General features: G+C 46.6%; 1 protein-coding gene across 1 annotated transcript in view; it reads right to left on the bottom strand.

The window, feature by feature from the left end:
- DAPK1 (death associated protein kinase 1) overlaps window positions 1-13,482 on the bottom strand; it is a 208,939-nt gene extending 195,457 nt beyond the window's left edge. The window contains exons 1-2 of the mRNA XM_082842193.1: window positions 13,225-13,482; window positions 12,195-12,364 (exon numbers count right to left, since the gene is read on the bottom strand). Of these exons, the coding sequence (XP_082698319.1) occupies window positions 12,195-12,256 (62 nt within the window). The 5' untranslated portion in view covers window positions 12,257-12,364; window positions 13,225-13,482. The remainder of the gene's footprint in view (window positions 1-12,194; window positions 12,365-13,224) is intronic.
- Between the last annotated feature and the right edge of the window lie 3,022 nt (window positions 13,483-16,504).

The raw sequence follows: 16,504 nt of genomic DNA, 5'->3' as shown, positions 1-16,504 counted from the left end.
CTCTGCAACAAGAGAAGCCACTGCAATGAGAACCCCACGCACTGCAACAAAGAGTAGCCCCCGCTCGATGCAACCAGAGAAAGCCTGCACGCAGCAACAAAGACCCAACCCAGTAAAAAATTAATTAATTAATTAATTAAATTTATTTTTTTTAAAAAAAGGAAGGAAACATATATTGAACACATTGTATGAGCCAGGCACTGTGCTGGATGTTTTAAAGTTCTTTAAACTTCTCGCTTCCATGACAGGGCAGAGAAACAGGTCACAGAGTAAGCCCTACCACCCATCACCCAATCTCCAGTCATGACTTAGCAATTTTGGGTGTCCAATGGTTGCCTCCACCATCTTAAACACATTATCCAAGGCCAATGTCTTTCCGAACCTCGGTTTTCTCATCTGTAAAATGTGGATTAAATACCTCCCTCCAGCCCCTGGTCTAAAATGGGTTCCCAGTAAATCTTAGTGCCCTTGTCTCCTCCTTCATGTCTGAGTTCCAATTTCTTCCAGGGAATAAATGGGCAGACACGTGCACGCACACATATCCGCTCAGGCACCCACCTGCTTATGTTTTTCTGTCCCCACAAGAATCTGAATGAATGAGTGAATAAATGAATGAACCCTCCAAGTCAGAATGGCCTCTTCTTGCCTGAACTCCAGAAACAGTTTTTCATACTGAATTCCTCTCACTCCTTATTTAGGTTTTCTATTATCATTGGTTGTATAAAGTCTGTCTGCCCTACTTGGTTAGGAACTTGCTGAGATAAACGGTCCTGCCTGACACCCCAGCCAGTGCCCTATCATTCAGAAGTCCAATCAACCCTCGACGAATGAATATGTGATGGACGGATATCACAGTTCACACGACGCTTCTGTTTAACGGTCTATTTATGTTACCTGTTTATAGTTAGCATTGTCAACTCCCTGATATTTCTCTTGAATTTACCTTATAAACCCAATTTCTGGGCATTTTCCTTTGCAAATTTGTGAGCATCTAATGTCACTTTTATAAACTACAGATATCTCTACTCAATGGCCCAAAGAATAAGGAAGCATCCTTTAAAGGGGCCTCTGGTGCGACCGCCATGCTCCTTGAACAAATGGGCCCCCAGTCCAGGGAACAAGGATACACTCAAATGCCTAAGTGGGCATTCACTCCCAGCAGCTGGCAGAACCTCGCCATTAAGTAAATCCTAACAATTCAGCCTTTCAGCCACCAACCTAATAGGCTTTTCTTGGCACAGGCAATTCTGGCTTGGCCAAACACTTATTTTCACATCTTAAATCAGTACGTGTCAGAACTGAACGGAGGCTCAGACCTGCCGTACGTCTTGCCTTCTGCAGCAAGTTCATCTCAGAATGGAACTCACACACTCATTCAGATCCCTTCTTCCATAAAGATCTGTAAGAAAAATCAATGATTTGTTCATCTGATCAAATTCCTAGTCTCTTATTGGGCTGCTTAAGACAGTTTTTTCATTTAAAAAGCAGCTAGAAAAACGAAATTGACTTTTCGGGAAGTTACAGTACACCCTGTTAAAACATAAATTTGTGTGCTGACATACCTCAGGTTCTTAATGACGCCAGGATGACCGTCCCTCTGAGCATTTCCGAGCAGCTCTCTCCCGGCTGTTGTTCAGCTTTTAGTTGTCCTGGCTTCCCTGAAAGCATGTTTTCCCATCTTAATAGACCCTCCTTGACATGAGCTCCTCCCTCCCTCTTCCAGGGGCATCTGGGTGCACTTTGGCAATGGCATCCCTGTAAGCCCCATCTCCAGCAGCCCGCTTTCAAATGCACGGCTAAATTCCTGGCTAACTTGTTTCTCAGGAGCTCTGCAAATCATTGACCACGCTACTGGGCGGACCCACCAGGGAGCCCAGCACATAAACCGAGTCCTGGGCCCGAGCCAGCCAGAACAGGCAGCTAGAAGGGCAGATCACATAAACGACGTCAAACTTGGTAGAATGAGCCCACCCCGCAGGCTGAGCCAAAGATGGGGAGATAGAGGAAAAAAGAAGAGAAGGAGGAAGAATGGAATTGAGGAGAAGAGGGCCGTCACCCCCACCCCGCCCCTGGGAGACCAGGTCAGAACCTGGGTGGGGAAATGAGGAACTAACAGAAAAAGGCAGGACCCCGGTGACAAGGAGCATATGTTATGTTCAGAAGCATATGTTCAGTCTCTCCTGCGCTATCTGTCTTATTAAACAGCTGCCCCTTCTCCAGCACTTACAGTGTGCCTGCTACTGGGCCACGTGCCTTACACGCATTACGTGTGTCTTCACAACAACCTTATGAGGGAGGTATGTTTATTATCCCCATTTCACAGATGAGAAAACTGAGTCTCACAGAAGTCAAGTGACTTTCCCAAGGCAACGGCTAGTGCACTGTGGAGTCAGGGATTTGGGTCAAAAGCTCTGAACCACATTCTAATTTCTGGACACGTACCTTCATAAGGCAAATAAACAAAGCCTCCTGTGGGCTTAGCTGAATCCCACCCCATGTAAGAGACACAAAAAGCCATGTTTTCTACTCTCAGAAAACTCACAATTCAGAGAGAGCCAAGAATCACACGAACAAGCCAAGTGTAAAATAATACCAAGTGCGCAGTTATTTACCGCACATTGTTAAGGGATATAGGAAATAAAAGAGAGAATCTGCACGACTAGCTGTGGACGTGCTCCACAGAAGCCTGCAGGCCGAAACAGGCCAGCTCACTTTGCATTCGCTTTTTAGTTCTCCAGGTTAAAACTTGTCTCTAATACAGATAATTTTTTTAATTAGAAAAATTTTTTTTTGCCACCCACCCAGCCTGGGCCGGAGGGGAGGAGGCTCGGGGTCGGCGAGGACACCGGCCTCGGCGCCGCCGCGTTGCTCCTCCAGCAGGCCTGGGCGCGTGGGTCGGTCAGGACCCCGGCCCCGCGGGCGGAGGGCGAAGGGCGAAGGGCGGAGGGCAGGCTGCGCCAGGGGACGAGGCCCTGCAGCCTCCCCGCCGCCTCCGCGAGCGGGTGCCCGGCTGTGCCGCAGCGTTTGCACAGCAGAGCGGTCCCTCAGGTCGCTGTGGGCCCCTCCTCCGTCGGCGGCTTGGTTCAGAACACTTTTTTGGATGGGGTCAAAGGGCACATTGGGGCGCGGGGTCAGGCGAGGGTGCGGGGAAGGGGCGCCAGAGACTCGGGAATGTTGGGAGCCCAGACCCGCCGGGACGCGGGGTCCTGCTCCGCGGTTGCTCTGCCTGACCTTGCCCTGTGGGTGCAAAAGTTTTTTTTTTAATGTTTTTAATTATCTGCATGAAAGAGAATGTTGCCTCTGAAGAGGCCTACAAAGGACGGTCCATATTAATTGGTAACATTAATAAAACCGGATATACTCATTCAGTGCCCGAAGCATGTTTAGCAAAACCGAGGGACTTCATGCTTCTACACCACCTCGACTTACCTTGCCTGTCCACTGCCGTATTTGCCAAGCTTTCCTATCTCTGTGTGCCACGGGAGGGGTGGGGAGGAAAGCCAGACCGATAAAACTTCATCCTGGAAAATATTCCACTTGTTCTAATTCACTTCCTCTCCCAAACAATTGAATCAGCTTCCTGAAGCTCCTGAGGGGGGATATCGGCCAGGTGCTCAAACCTTATCCATTCTAAATGGGGAACTGTAAATATCTTCCCTCCATCCCAAAGCTAGTTTGAATTACATGGCAAAGAAATTCCTAGAACAAGGTCTCAAGCAGTCATTTTATAAGTTCTCCACCAAATGGGATGACAGGTGAGGATTCTCCTTCACTCCGATTGTTCAATGTGGAAATAGAGACATTAGGGAGAAGACAAGAGCAGAGGTGCCTTACATCAGCCAGGCCTTGTCCCGGGCACACAGGTGCCACTGCAATTATGGTCTGCAGAGAAGTGTAAGCCGGCCACGAAAGGGGAAGGAAATAAACCTGTGATTATCCAAAGACAGGGGAGCTCCTGAGGATATTTTGGTGGAAGTTTCTGGCATTACAAACAGCAGTTCACACGCTGATTCTAGACACTCTGAGTGGCAAGGACAACATTTAGAAAGACAACTTTCTATATTCACATTCCAAGTGTACATCAGAAACCCCTTGGCAGGATCTGGTTTCAATTACACTGATTTATGTACCAGTAAAATAGTATTTTTAAGATAACAAATAACTTCTTAGCTTTTTTTGGCTTACCAAATTTCTCAGGACAGCTCTTCCGGGTGTCAGGTGCAATTCAGCATTTCCAGCTCAGCAGTTAGCTGTGAAAAGTCTATTCTCTACAGTATTCGTATACCTACAGTGCCCATAGCTTTGTTTTTGGAAAGGGAAGCAGCTTGCAATTCTCAGTCTATTAAATATTATACTCAAAAGGTTGCAGTCTTTCATCACTCTCCCAGAGACACATATTTCTGCCACTTACCCATAAACCACAGATGGAAAAAAAACAAATAAATTGCGCTCTACCCAGAGGAGGCAAAACGATTTAGAAGAACTTCTCAAAGGAGGGAGGAAACATTAGAACAGAATCAGCACTAACTACTGACCTCTTCTCCCCCAAGCCACTCCATCTATGTGCCAACGTATCCCTCTGTCACTATCTTGTCCTATCACCTGAGTCGTACCTACCCTCCTGCATATACAGCCTGGTCGTAGACGGTGGTATGAGTTGCTAGGTGGACATAGAGACAGGCAGTTCAGAGGGAAATCTGACCCTCTTCATGATGGGACCAAAAAAAAGGTACTGATTACCTCTCCTACATCTCTTTTGCAACTGGAAAATTCCACACTGGGGGGCCAGGGACAAGGGCATGGAGGACCAAAGTAAGGTCTCGAAAATCCTGACAATTCTTACAAGTTAAAAAGGGAAGGGTTGCATGGTTTCAAAAGTAGAAAACAATGAACTACAGAAAAAACTAACAATGGAAAAAAAAATGGAAATTCACTCATTCCTTATACGTGAAAACTTACTATATCAACTGTACTGGAGATATCTGAAAACCAGCCCCATTCATCACATTACATCTAAGAAACAGTAATCAGACAGTTTTGACCGAAAATAGAATGTGTCCCACAAGAGTCCACACACAGAGCTAAATTTCCCAGCTGAAAGCCATCCATCCGGCTTATGAATATAAGCACCATCAATATAAACCTTTCAAACACCAGAGATCGGCAGTTCACAGCATTCATTTGCTCAAACATTACATTCCTCATCCAAAGTTGAATGCTTGATAAAGGGAAAAATCAACAACTTTCTCCCCACCTCCTTCCCCTCCTGACATCTCTGAATGTACCAATACATTACAGTACTGAATAAAATTTCTCCAGTTGACAATTGGAATGTCGACAGGTAGGACATAGGGGAAAGCCCCGTGGTCACGCCTCAGAGGTTAGCAACATTATACTTAAATGACGGCAGTGTGGTCTGTAAGCCACACGAGCTCTCAACGTCACCTCCAAAAGACAGAAGCGATAAACAAGAGTCACTAAGGATCACACCTGTCAGTTATCACCAGAGATTAGTTACCAGCACATGACTGGTTTTGTTTTGTTCTGGACTGGGATTGAAAATAAGACCAACTATTTCAGGTTTCAGACTCCTTCCCTGTAAAAATCCTTTTAGTACATTAAACCTAGAATGGGCATATGACACTTTCTGTTTTACCTAAGGAAGATGTACTAGTTAGACAAAGTTTTGTGTTTGTTTTTTTTTTTTTTTTTTGCGGTACGTGGGCCTCTCACCGCTGTGGCCCCTCCCGCCGCAGAGCACAGGCTCCAGACGCGCAGGCCCAGCGGCCATGGCTCACGGGCCCAGCCGCTCCGCGGCATGTGGGATCCTCCCAGACCGGGGCACGAATCCGCATCTCCTGCATCGGCAGGCGGACTCTCAACCACTGCGCCACCAGGGAAGCCCGACAGAGTTATTTTTAAACCCATTTTTGTTAGATGATGTAGAAAAGCCAAAGGTCAGTCATTTTTTCCTCTACTCTCTCCTAACTGTACATTTACAGGAATTAATTTAGAATGTAAACAAAGTGATAGACTGGATATATTATAAATAATTATACTGCCATATAATCTCTCTCAAGGCCGAGGGTTGATGCATTCTGTTGTGATCACTTACCACAGCAAACCAAAGCAAAACAATTAAGTATCACCTTCCACATAAAGCTTCAAACAATCACACCCCAGCCTTAAACCAGACAGACTAGGGCCACTTAATGAAATGAGAAACTGTCTTTTAGTGGGGTTGCCTACTGAGCAGAGCCACGACTCTTATACATTCCATGACTCAAACGTTAAATAATGATGAAAGTGTTCTGTGAACTTTCTAAAAAGCTAAATTATGCACTTTGGCACTTGGGTAAGACTACGGCACGTACTAGCACCATTCATAACTGTGGGGCACGAGCCATTTGGAAAAGGCAAGAAGGTCACGTGTGTTGTCAAGTGCCCACGAGAGTTCTGAACTCAAAGCGTCAGCCTCTTCATGGGGTGAAAATGGAAACCCACCATGAAGCAGTTACTAGTTACTCCTGACCATCCCCTCCAAGCACGTATTAAGATGGATAGGCACGAGATGCCTGCCCAAATCACTTCTGTTCGATATCAACATTATCTGGCTTCTAAAAAAATGAGAATTGCCAAATCCTAAGTAGTGTGAAGAATATAATGAAAACAGTCCTGCTCGGGAGTCTAGGTCCATCTCTTGCTACCTGGTAGCCAGCTACCTTGAGAAAGCCACTTGACCTAAGGACTGATGGGATGAAACAAGAAGGAAGGACTCACTGACTGCTCAGCTTCTTCTAGGTCTAAGTGCCCAAGGGTCCCGGGCTACCCTTCACCAACAAAAGCCCCTCCCCTCTACCAGCAGGTGGCATTCTTTGTCTCCTGATCAGAAATGTTTCCATTAAAATCATGCTTTATTTCATGCATATAAAATGCCTGATTAGGTTAGGTTAGGTACACATTGCAGCTGGGTAGAATTAGGGGTGAAAGTTCATAATTCATTCCCCTACAGGGTGTCCCAGAGGTCAGACCACCTAATCTTGACCTTGTCGCTCCCCCGTCATTCCCCCACCACACCACCTCTGAAGGTATCCACACACCCCCACCCCAATGCCTGAAGGAAATGGTCTCTACCTTTCTGGGGTTACAACTTTGCTGGGAGACCACAGGATACGTCTGATAATGTCACCTCTTCTCATATAACCCTGTATTGCAATTACTGAGATTCACCTGACCACGCATCTCTGTAAGCTTACTGTGTTTTTCACAGCTTTGCAGGGGCCTGCCAACGCTATGGGGCCTTTAGGTTCCTAAGCAGCTGGGTGAGACACAAGCCTAGGGTAAAAGGGCACAGGAGGACCAAAAAGGCCGCTTCAACGTTCCCTGGCTTCCCCATCAATTAGCGCCTCCATAGCCTACGTTCCTGATGGTATGTCCCGCCAGGTCCCAGTGAACCTAATTTCTACATCCCCAGGTGGTCCGGAGGCGCATTCCCAGTGCTGGCAAGCAAGCATTCAACCCAACTGCCCCTCACTACTGTCACCGTGCCCTCCCTTCGCATGCTAGAATGCACAAAATTTTAAAATCCCTGATTGTTACCTCTAATATATATATTTGAACTTTATCTCTCTTAAACCTTTGCAGCCTTTCCCATCAGAGGAAACAGCTGAGGGCACACAGAAGCAGAAATGAGAAGAGAAAACTCACATTCAGGGAGGTCCTACAGGATGATCTCACTAGTCAACCTTGTGAGCCTGCGAGTCCCGCTTCCAAGGAGAAAACACGCTGGGAAGTCTCTCCCTCTCCCATCCCCACGGGATTGCCAGTCTTAGGACTGATTCCTGCAGTTCACAGTAAACCAGCAGAAAGATGTACTCAGACTGTCAGGGTTTATTACAATTCCTCACGTCAATTAAAATGCCTCTGGATTTTATGCCAAAATGAGAGTGTTTTAACTTTAAATTATTAGCTTCCAGCAACCATCCAAACAAATGGAGAATACTTAATGCTCCACTTTGTTTTGTTTAAAACTGATCTTGTGCTTGGATACGCTGGCTGCTGTGCACCTTAGCCACAGAACGCAAAAGGAAAAACAGCTTTTATTTTGCTGAGCTGCAGCCTTCAATATCCTAAGTTCACCCCCACCAGAGTCATCACTCATTGAGGCCCATATACATGTAACCATATATAGGTGCATGTGTGTGTGTACTCATGGTGCCTTACAAATATTAATCCATTTATTCAATCCGTCAGCATTTATTGAGCACCTACCTCATGCACCTCATTAGGCATAAGAGATAAAAAATGACAAGCAAGTCCAAGGTCACAACCCTGTGACAAGCTGTGGCGAAAGTAGATAATCCAACAAGTAATGAGTATGCGTTGTGGTAAATGCTGTAACGGGGAAAAGAGGTTATTAAGAATAATATCTGAGGCAGCGACTATGTGTGAGATGTTTACAGCCACTGCCTCTAATTCGTATAGCATCCTGCAAAGGTAGGTGTCTCCCCACTTCCCAAAGGAGGGGGCCGGGCTGTCCCACGCTACACACCACCTCTCCATCGGCCTCAGCACCCGCATCAGCATTTGCATCTCAAATCCCCATTCTGGTCTCAGTATGGTACCTGCCGGCCTGCATTTGCCGATTCAGGCGTCGATGAAACTTTTGCCCAGAATGATACAGCACATTGCACACCCACAGGGGAGAAAAGAGCCCACAGCGCACCCTGAAGGAACTTTTAAGCCGGCTACATGGAGTCATACAAGAATATTAACAACACAAAGCAAGGATGGAGCATGGACGGGGCAGTCTGTGGTCATGACCAGTGGAGTGCTTCAGAGAGCAAGTCATTTGGCTTCTGAAAGGGAGAGATCATTGTGGAGAGATTTATTCAGGAGGTGGGACCCAGGTCTTCAGATCACATAAGGTCAGACAGTGTAAGAGAAAGAAGGCCAGTTCTCAGGAAGGCGGTGTTCACAGAGGTGCCAAGAAGGCTCGCAGGTTAGGCTGAACCACAGCCAGGGATGTAACTGGAGCGCGATGGTGGGACAAGCTGGCCTTCAGCTGCCCCGAGTGCCAACTGATAAGAGATGCTAAGGCACCTGGGGCATTAAAATGACCCAGTGTAACAGCACATGGAGAAATCCGCATTTAAAAGAACCCCTCCCAGAAACCACTACATGTGACAGAAGCAGTTCTTCGTTCTACCTCCTGGGATAGAGGGTGAAACCCAAAGGGCCTCCTGAAGTCAACACAGGTCACCAAACAATATTCTAACCATGACAGTCCTTGTCACTGCAGGGACTTGTTTCTACTTGAAGGGTGTGCAAGTTCAAGGCCAGAGCTGCATTATTCAGAATCAGAGTGGAGAGGCCAAGGGCTGTCAGCAATGGGTCTCCCCCATGACCCTTTTCCCACAGGACCTCCCTTCCTCAAATTGGTAAACAGAAAAAAGAATATCAAGTTGCAAACCAAGTTATTAGCATGCCTGGAATACTCACATGTCTCAACCAGTCCTGCTGATGATATCTATATTTGTTTAACTCTTGACGGCTGATAAAATTCTTTTACTTGGTATTCACAACAGCCATGAAATAAGCACTAGGTCTCTCATTTTATAGATGAAGATCCTGAGGGTCAGAGATGGTAAGTGACCTATTCAAGGTTATACAGCTAGCAAGTTCTAGGGCCAATTTTGGACCAGAATATCTGTCCAGCGGTCTGTCTGCTCTATCACTACTACAAATAATCATAATACTTTATAAAGTTCTTTAGAGTTGACAGCTTTTACAGTACACACACTAATATACAGACACACACACACACACACACACACACACACTCTCACCCTTGTACACACACACTTTCTGTTTTCCTAAAAGTAAAGTAACAATAGTCATAATCAAAATACTATATCCTACTTGTTTAAAAACCCATCCTCCCTCCTCCAGCTATGGACTTTGTCTTAGACCATTTATAAAGTAAGTGAGTAGCTATTGTGTAGATTACTGCTAAAGATATGTGGATGAAGTTTTAAACCATAGATGTTGGTTTGTTTACAACTCACTGCTTAGAACAAGCTTGCTTTTGTGTTAAACATCTGCCCATTTTCATTTGCCACTACTAAGCTCCTGCCTCTACTCCCAATCTTCTCTCAGTGACACAAGAAGCAGCATCTTTCCTATATGTCCATCTTATGCCAGGATCTGTTTTCAGGAAGTGGCTATTTCCTGGCGGACATAAAATTCACAGGACTCGAAAAACACATTGAAATAAAAAAATCAACCATTTACTGCATTTTTAAACAAAAGAAAAAGACCTATCAGACAGATCGGCCTGGATGCTTTATTTTTAAAAATTCCCAACTCCCAGTTTGTCAAGGCACTTCTTTCAAATTCACAGGTCACACAAATTAAATTATTCAATAAACAATTTGGCAATTAGTCTTGCACAGTGGGGAGAAAATTATACACAGAAATGTAGAATGAGCCGAAATCAAAGCAAACTCTAGTGACAAATGAGCAAACTGCTCTCCAGCGCAGAGGCAGAGAGCCTGTCACCCCACCCACGAAATAAAGATCACAGACTCCCCCGCCAGCCACAGGGAGGCCTCATTATTTTTCCTTCTCATAACACATAATTCTACCAAAAGATCTTAAGGAAAATAAGGTCAACATACTTAATCTATAAAGCAATCATCTCACCTACTTTTAATCATCTTTCTTTATAAGAGAATTCATATAATCAGGCCACCCTACACAAACAGAATTTAAACATACTTTTTTGCCTTTTTCCCCTGCTCCCAAAGGAAAACACCACGTACCACTCATCTTGCTAAAAACCACAGGAATAAAGTGACTTAATTCTAGTTAATTCTAGTTAAACCAAGTATTTCAACCACATACCCTTAAACCTTAACATTAAACATATCCATGAAATATTTTTGAGAGCTTTCCTTCTTACTTATTCACTCAGTAAATCTCCAAGATATAGTGAGCTCCCCCAAGCACAAGTTCCCAGTGATGTTCTGAAGCCATACTAAATGTATACAGAAATATTTTGATACAGTATCTTTTTAAAAATTGCTTTTGTTCTGAACTATTACTTGAACTTGAAAAAATTTTAGTTAAACTCAACTTTCACAATTCTCACAAGGTCATCTAGGGTGTGGGTAGTTTTGAATTTCCTTTTCATGGGGAAACAGGAAGCACTGAATCAGGACATCAGGTGTATACGGAAAAATACATATTTTGATACACATGTAAGTAAATACATACTTTTTTGTGGGTTTAAAGATCCTTTTGTCTACTTGACTCACGATACAAATACACTGCAGTCAAATTTCTTATGTTGAATTTAAATTTAGGTGTGAAAACTGGGTTTTCTGCTTAAGTTAGACCAGAGCATAACACACCCTGTCAAATCCCCAGTCAAGGGGAAACCCATCCAGCCCTTAGAGGCCCCCAAAGAAATCATTCTTTGTTCACCTGGCACTGAAAGGCTTCACATTCAGAATCACAGCTCCTGCAGCAATGGAAGTATGCTCTGAATCCAGATAGCCATATTAGACTCTCAACTAGGGACGTGTTAAAAATTTAACATCGTGAATGAAACCAAAGCAACCACTGACACCAACTGGGTAATTAAACTCCTGGTTCAAGGAAGTTTCAAAATCCAAACCCAACATCAACATCTGGCAAGTCTCCATGTGTGACCTACCGATACTTGTGCATGTTATTCTGAAAATTCCGAAAGAGGCAAAGTATTAAGCCTTTAAAAGCCTATGAATTAGTTTGTACTCTCTGTACACATAAGGGCTAAGTCACAGTTAACTGGAGCTAACTCCAGTTTCAACTATATCTCAGCTTTTGCCTCACTGTCTCAGAAGGGCAAAAGCTGACAAGCGTTACTGCAGACAACTAAATCTATTCTTGTCCAGGGGTCTTGATCAATACACTCTGCATCATAATCTAACACTCAAATAGCTTCTCCGCCGCCAGCTCCTTGTTTTAGGTAGTTTATTTCCGGTCCCTAGTCCTTGCTGGGTTAGTTAACTCTTTTCTCTATAATTTGCACATCTCCTGGAAGGACGAGGGAGACGCCTGAATTCAAACTGCATTTGTTTACCGCCCACTGCCCGCAGTACTGTGCATTTCCACAACCCAGAAACGTGCGCTTCCGGCACCCCCAGTACCTGCCAAGTTCCTCGCCGGTGTCGTAGTAATCATCCACGTTTTCCTGCCTGAACACGGTCATGATAAACTGTCACGCCTCACGGAAGCCCAGCGCACTTCAGCTCCGCTTCCCAAACCATCACCACCGCTCTTGCGCCTCCGTGGGCCCCTCATGCATCAGTCAACAGTCCTTTTAAAAAAAAAAAAAAAAAAAAAAGGCAATAACAACAATAAAATGACAACCCAAAAACGAAGTACCCCTCCCGAGGGCTAAGACTCGCTCGCTGAAGACCACCTCTCCGGAGTTGCCGCACCCCGCCGGGTAGAGAGCAGCACTCTTTGTTAAACCCGGGCCAGGGACGCCCCCAGCCCCGCATCGCCGGCGCACGCGTGGGGCCGGGCACAACCGCACCCCAAGGTCCGCGTCCCCGAAAGCAGGGCGCTCGGCACGGATCAGAACCCGCTCCGGAAGTGGCTGGCCTCCCCGCCTCCCCTTTCTCTGCACACACGCCCACCCAGCTCCCCACCTCCAGGGGCGCAGCGGAAGAATGAAGCCCTCGCCGGGGCCGAACGCGCCTCGCTGGAAGCATCCCTCTCCTGCCTGGAGCGGCGGTGCAGCCCCCGCGCCACCTCTCGGCTCCCGCACCTCCCCGGCCGCCTCAGCCACCTTCTCTCCTCCCACGAGCCAAACAGTCCCCAGAGGCACATTCCTGGCGACTCCAGCTCCGTTACCCGGCCGACCCGGCGTGCGGCCGCCCGGGGGAGCAAGGGAGGGAAGGGAGCGGCCGAGGGAGGCGCGGCCGCCCGCTCCCGGTCTCCGCGTCCCGACACAAAGCGCCCGGCCCGCGCCACCTGTTCCCACCCGGCCCGCGGGGCTGCGGTCATCTCCTGGCTGCCATTCCCCTTTTCCCCTCAGTCAAGTGTACCCCGCCTCGGCCTTCCCGGTTGCCCTGGGCGCTGCCCGGGCCAACCCCGCCGCGCCGCGGCCGTGAAAGCAAAAGCAGGCGGCGGGGCCCGGGAGGAGACGGGGAGCGGCGAGCGGCCACTCACCCGGGCGCCCGGGAGCTGCCCGGGTCTCTCCGGGGCGCTGTCGTTGGTCGACGGTAGGCGCCAGCGCCGGGGACAAGCGGGGCGGCCGCGGGAGCGCAGGGAGGCAGCGAGTGGGGGCGCGGACCCCGCGCGTCCGTCCGGCGTCGGCTCGGCCGGGCTCTCCCGCTCCTGCTCCGGAGCAGCCCCTCGGCTCCTCGCCGCCTTCCGGGCGGAGGGCGGCCGGCAGGCGGCCAATGGGGACCCCGCGGGCGGGCTGGCGACACGGCCCACCCACCTCCGAGCTGCCCGGCCGGGCCGGCGCTGCGGGTGCTGCGCGGCGCTGGCTGCTCCTCCCCGCTCGGCGCTCTGGGCTCGCTGGCGCGCTCTACCGCGCACACCCCCGCACACACCCACTCACCCCACACCCGCGCCAGGAGCTCAGCCAAAGCGGCCGCGCGCAACATGGGCGCCCCACCTGTGACACGCTGCTACGCTGCCCCCTTCGGCGGGGCTCCAGAGAAATGAGATTCCTTCATCCTGCAGAGGTGTCCTGAGCGCCCCGCGTGGTCCAGGCACGGTGCTCGGCACCGGAAAATCATAGAGACCATAATAGGTTAAAAAAAAAAATCCCTGCCCTCTTGAAACTTACATTCTGGTGGAGAAGCTAGACAATCAATATGTAAACGAATAAATGAGATCATTTTAGAAGGGATTGGTTCCATGGAGACAATACTGCAGGGTAACGGGATAGAGAATGACAGGGCGGGCGGGAATGGACAGCATTAGAAGGGATTTCTGTTCAGGATAGGTGTTTTGAGCTGAGATCTGAACTGTAAGAAGGTATGAAACCAGAGAAGAAAGGTTTGAGGTCTCAGAGGCCCAATGCAGCAACAGAAACGAAGGGTTGATGTGTGCAGTCCAGTACAGTATTGTCCATTGATGAGTTGAAATGTGGTTAGTCCGGAATGAGGTGTGCAAGAAGTGTCAAATACACATGGGATTCCAAGACTTGGTATGGAAATAAGGATGAAAAAATCCCTTGAATATTTTTTATATTAATATGAAATGCATGTTCAAATGATAGTATTTTGTACATATTGGGTTAAATGAAATATATTATTAAAATTAATTTTGCTTTTTACTTTTTAAAATGCAGATACTAGAAAATATGGTACCTATGTGGCTTCCAGTTATATTCCTGTGGACTGTGCTGGTCTACACTGGAGACCCTTATCCATTCTCTTTACTTCTTACCCCAGGCCCCCACCAAGCCCTGGGGTTCAGGGGGAACAAAAAGGATGTTTCCCCATAGGGACTGCTGGGGATCCCTAAACAGAGAAAAGCTCCTATAGGGAAATTTGCCTTACTGCTGAGAGTTACAAAAACCGGTATGTGAACGCTCTGAGATTTCAGATCCATGTCATTGTTCAAATTTCCAGATTTTCTAAAATGAGATGGTTTAAACTCTCTTTAGTTCAATAGAAATTCTTGGGAGATAAAAAAAAAAAAAGAATGCCCCTCAGATCTTACGTCAGAACCTCCTCTTAAAGAACATTTCGTTCAATGGCCCACAGGAAGGGCACACATTCATGATCATGGAATCAAGGGAAGATTCCAAATTGGGTGGCGGCATCAACCTTAGTGATGGGTTTGAGAATTAATACAAAAGGATCTTGAGAGGTGAGATATACAGTCAAAAATAACAAAAAAAACGTGGTTCATCTAGGGGAAATGCAAATGAATACATCTGTTGGCGGAAGATTAAAAACACAGATACTTGGAAAGTGCTTATGGATGACTGCTTTAAGGGTAATATTTTCCTGCAAAATACATGTTGAAGTGTGCTTTCCAAGGCAATGAGAAGAACTGCCTCTGTTTGGGGACTAGCATGTCTTCCCTATTCGACATGCTGATCACAGGAGATTTTCTGGAGTAGTGAAAAAGAGCAGGGGCTTGGCAGTCACACATTTAGATCTAATAGTGGTGGAACCATTTAACCCTAGCCGTGAATGACCCTGGCTGTGTCCCTTACCTGTTAGTTTCATGTCTGTACTAATTCAGGAAAACATTTTAGAGAGGGAAATGTGCCCCCAAATTCAATGAAGAAGCAGAGTCTAATTCTCCTCCCCGTGAATATGAGTTGTCTGTAGTGACTTGATTCTAAGGAAATGTAGTAGAAGTGACACAGTGTGATATCCTTCTAAGGCTGGGTCATAACGTGTTAGAGCTTCTGCCTAACGTTCTCTTTCTCTCTCTTTTTTTTTCTCTTGCTTGCTCTCTTGCTCTTGTTCTCTCCACTCACTCGGGAAGCCTTCAGCTGCCATGGTTACCCTGGGGCTGCCATGTGGAGAGACCATGTGGAGAGACCACAGAAAGAGAGAAGCCCAAGGAAGCCAGCTGTTCCACCCTACCCCCACCCGCAGCTATTTGTGTCTCCACAGCCCCAATTCTGCTGGCAGAGTAAGTGATTGCTGCTGTTCTAAGTCATTATTTTGGGGTGGTTTATTACGAGGCAATAGATAACATGTAAGAAAACTTAATTCTTAACATGTACCAAATGCCAGGCAGACTAAATTATTCTCTTGCTTTATCTTCAAACAACTCTGTAAATTGTTTTCTCCACTTTATCTTTCTTAGTCTCGGTTTCACCACCTGCAAAATGAGGATAATAATAGAGTGTGTTCCTCAGAGTTGCTGGGAGATTCTAAACGATAATGCATGAAACAGGGCTTTTTACATTATAAAATACATCAGAATGTTGGTGTTATGTTTTCTATCGTAGTCCAAGCAAGAAGAGCTCTGAGAGACTTTTCTCCTATGGAAGACAATACTATAATCCTGATATTATGAGATTCAAGCTGGAAAGGACTTCCATGAAAAGAAATTGAATATGATATGGACTATGGCTTATGATAATAATGGTGATAACATTTAAAACAGACTCCAGTATAGAATTTAGGACATTATTTTATAACTGCACTAGTCAGGGTAAAATAACTGCTGCTATAAAACTCCACAGATCTCAGAGGTTTGACACATTTAAGGCTTATTTCTTGCTCTCAGCACAGAGGTTTGCAGAGATTAGAGCAAGGGCTCCACTCCACCTAGTCATTCAGGGACCCAGGCTTCTGCCCTCTAATGGATCCATGACTCCTCAGTGCATTGAGTTTCTCAGTTGATCCTTTTCATCTATTGGCTGATGAGAGATGAGAGAATCCAGAGAGGACTGGAGTTTTTTAGTGGGTCAGGTTTGAAGTCTAAGGCTTAACCATTTCTTGGGCAAGATGTTCTAAGATTAATC

The sequence above is a fragment of the Leucopleurus acutus genome, assembly GCF_964270905.1.
Source record: "Leucopleurus acutus genome assembly, chromosome: 7".
NCBI lineage: Eukaryota > Metazoa > Chordata > Mammalia > Artiodactyla > Delphinidae > Leucopleurus > Leucopleurus acutus.
This window is presented reverse-complemented; position numbering and strand designations above follow the sequence as displayed.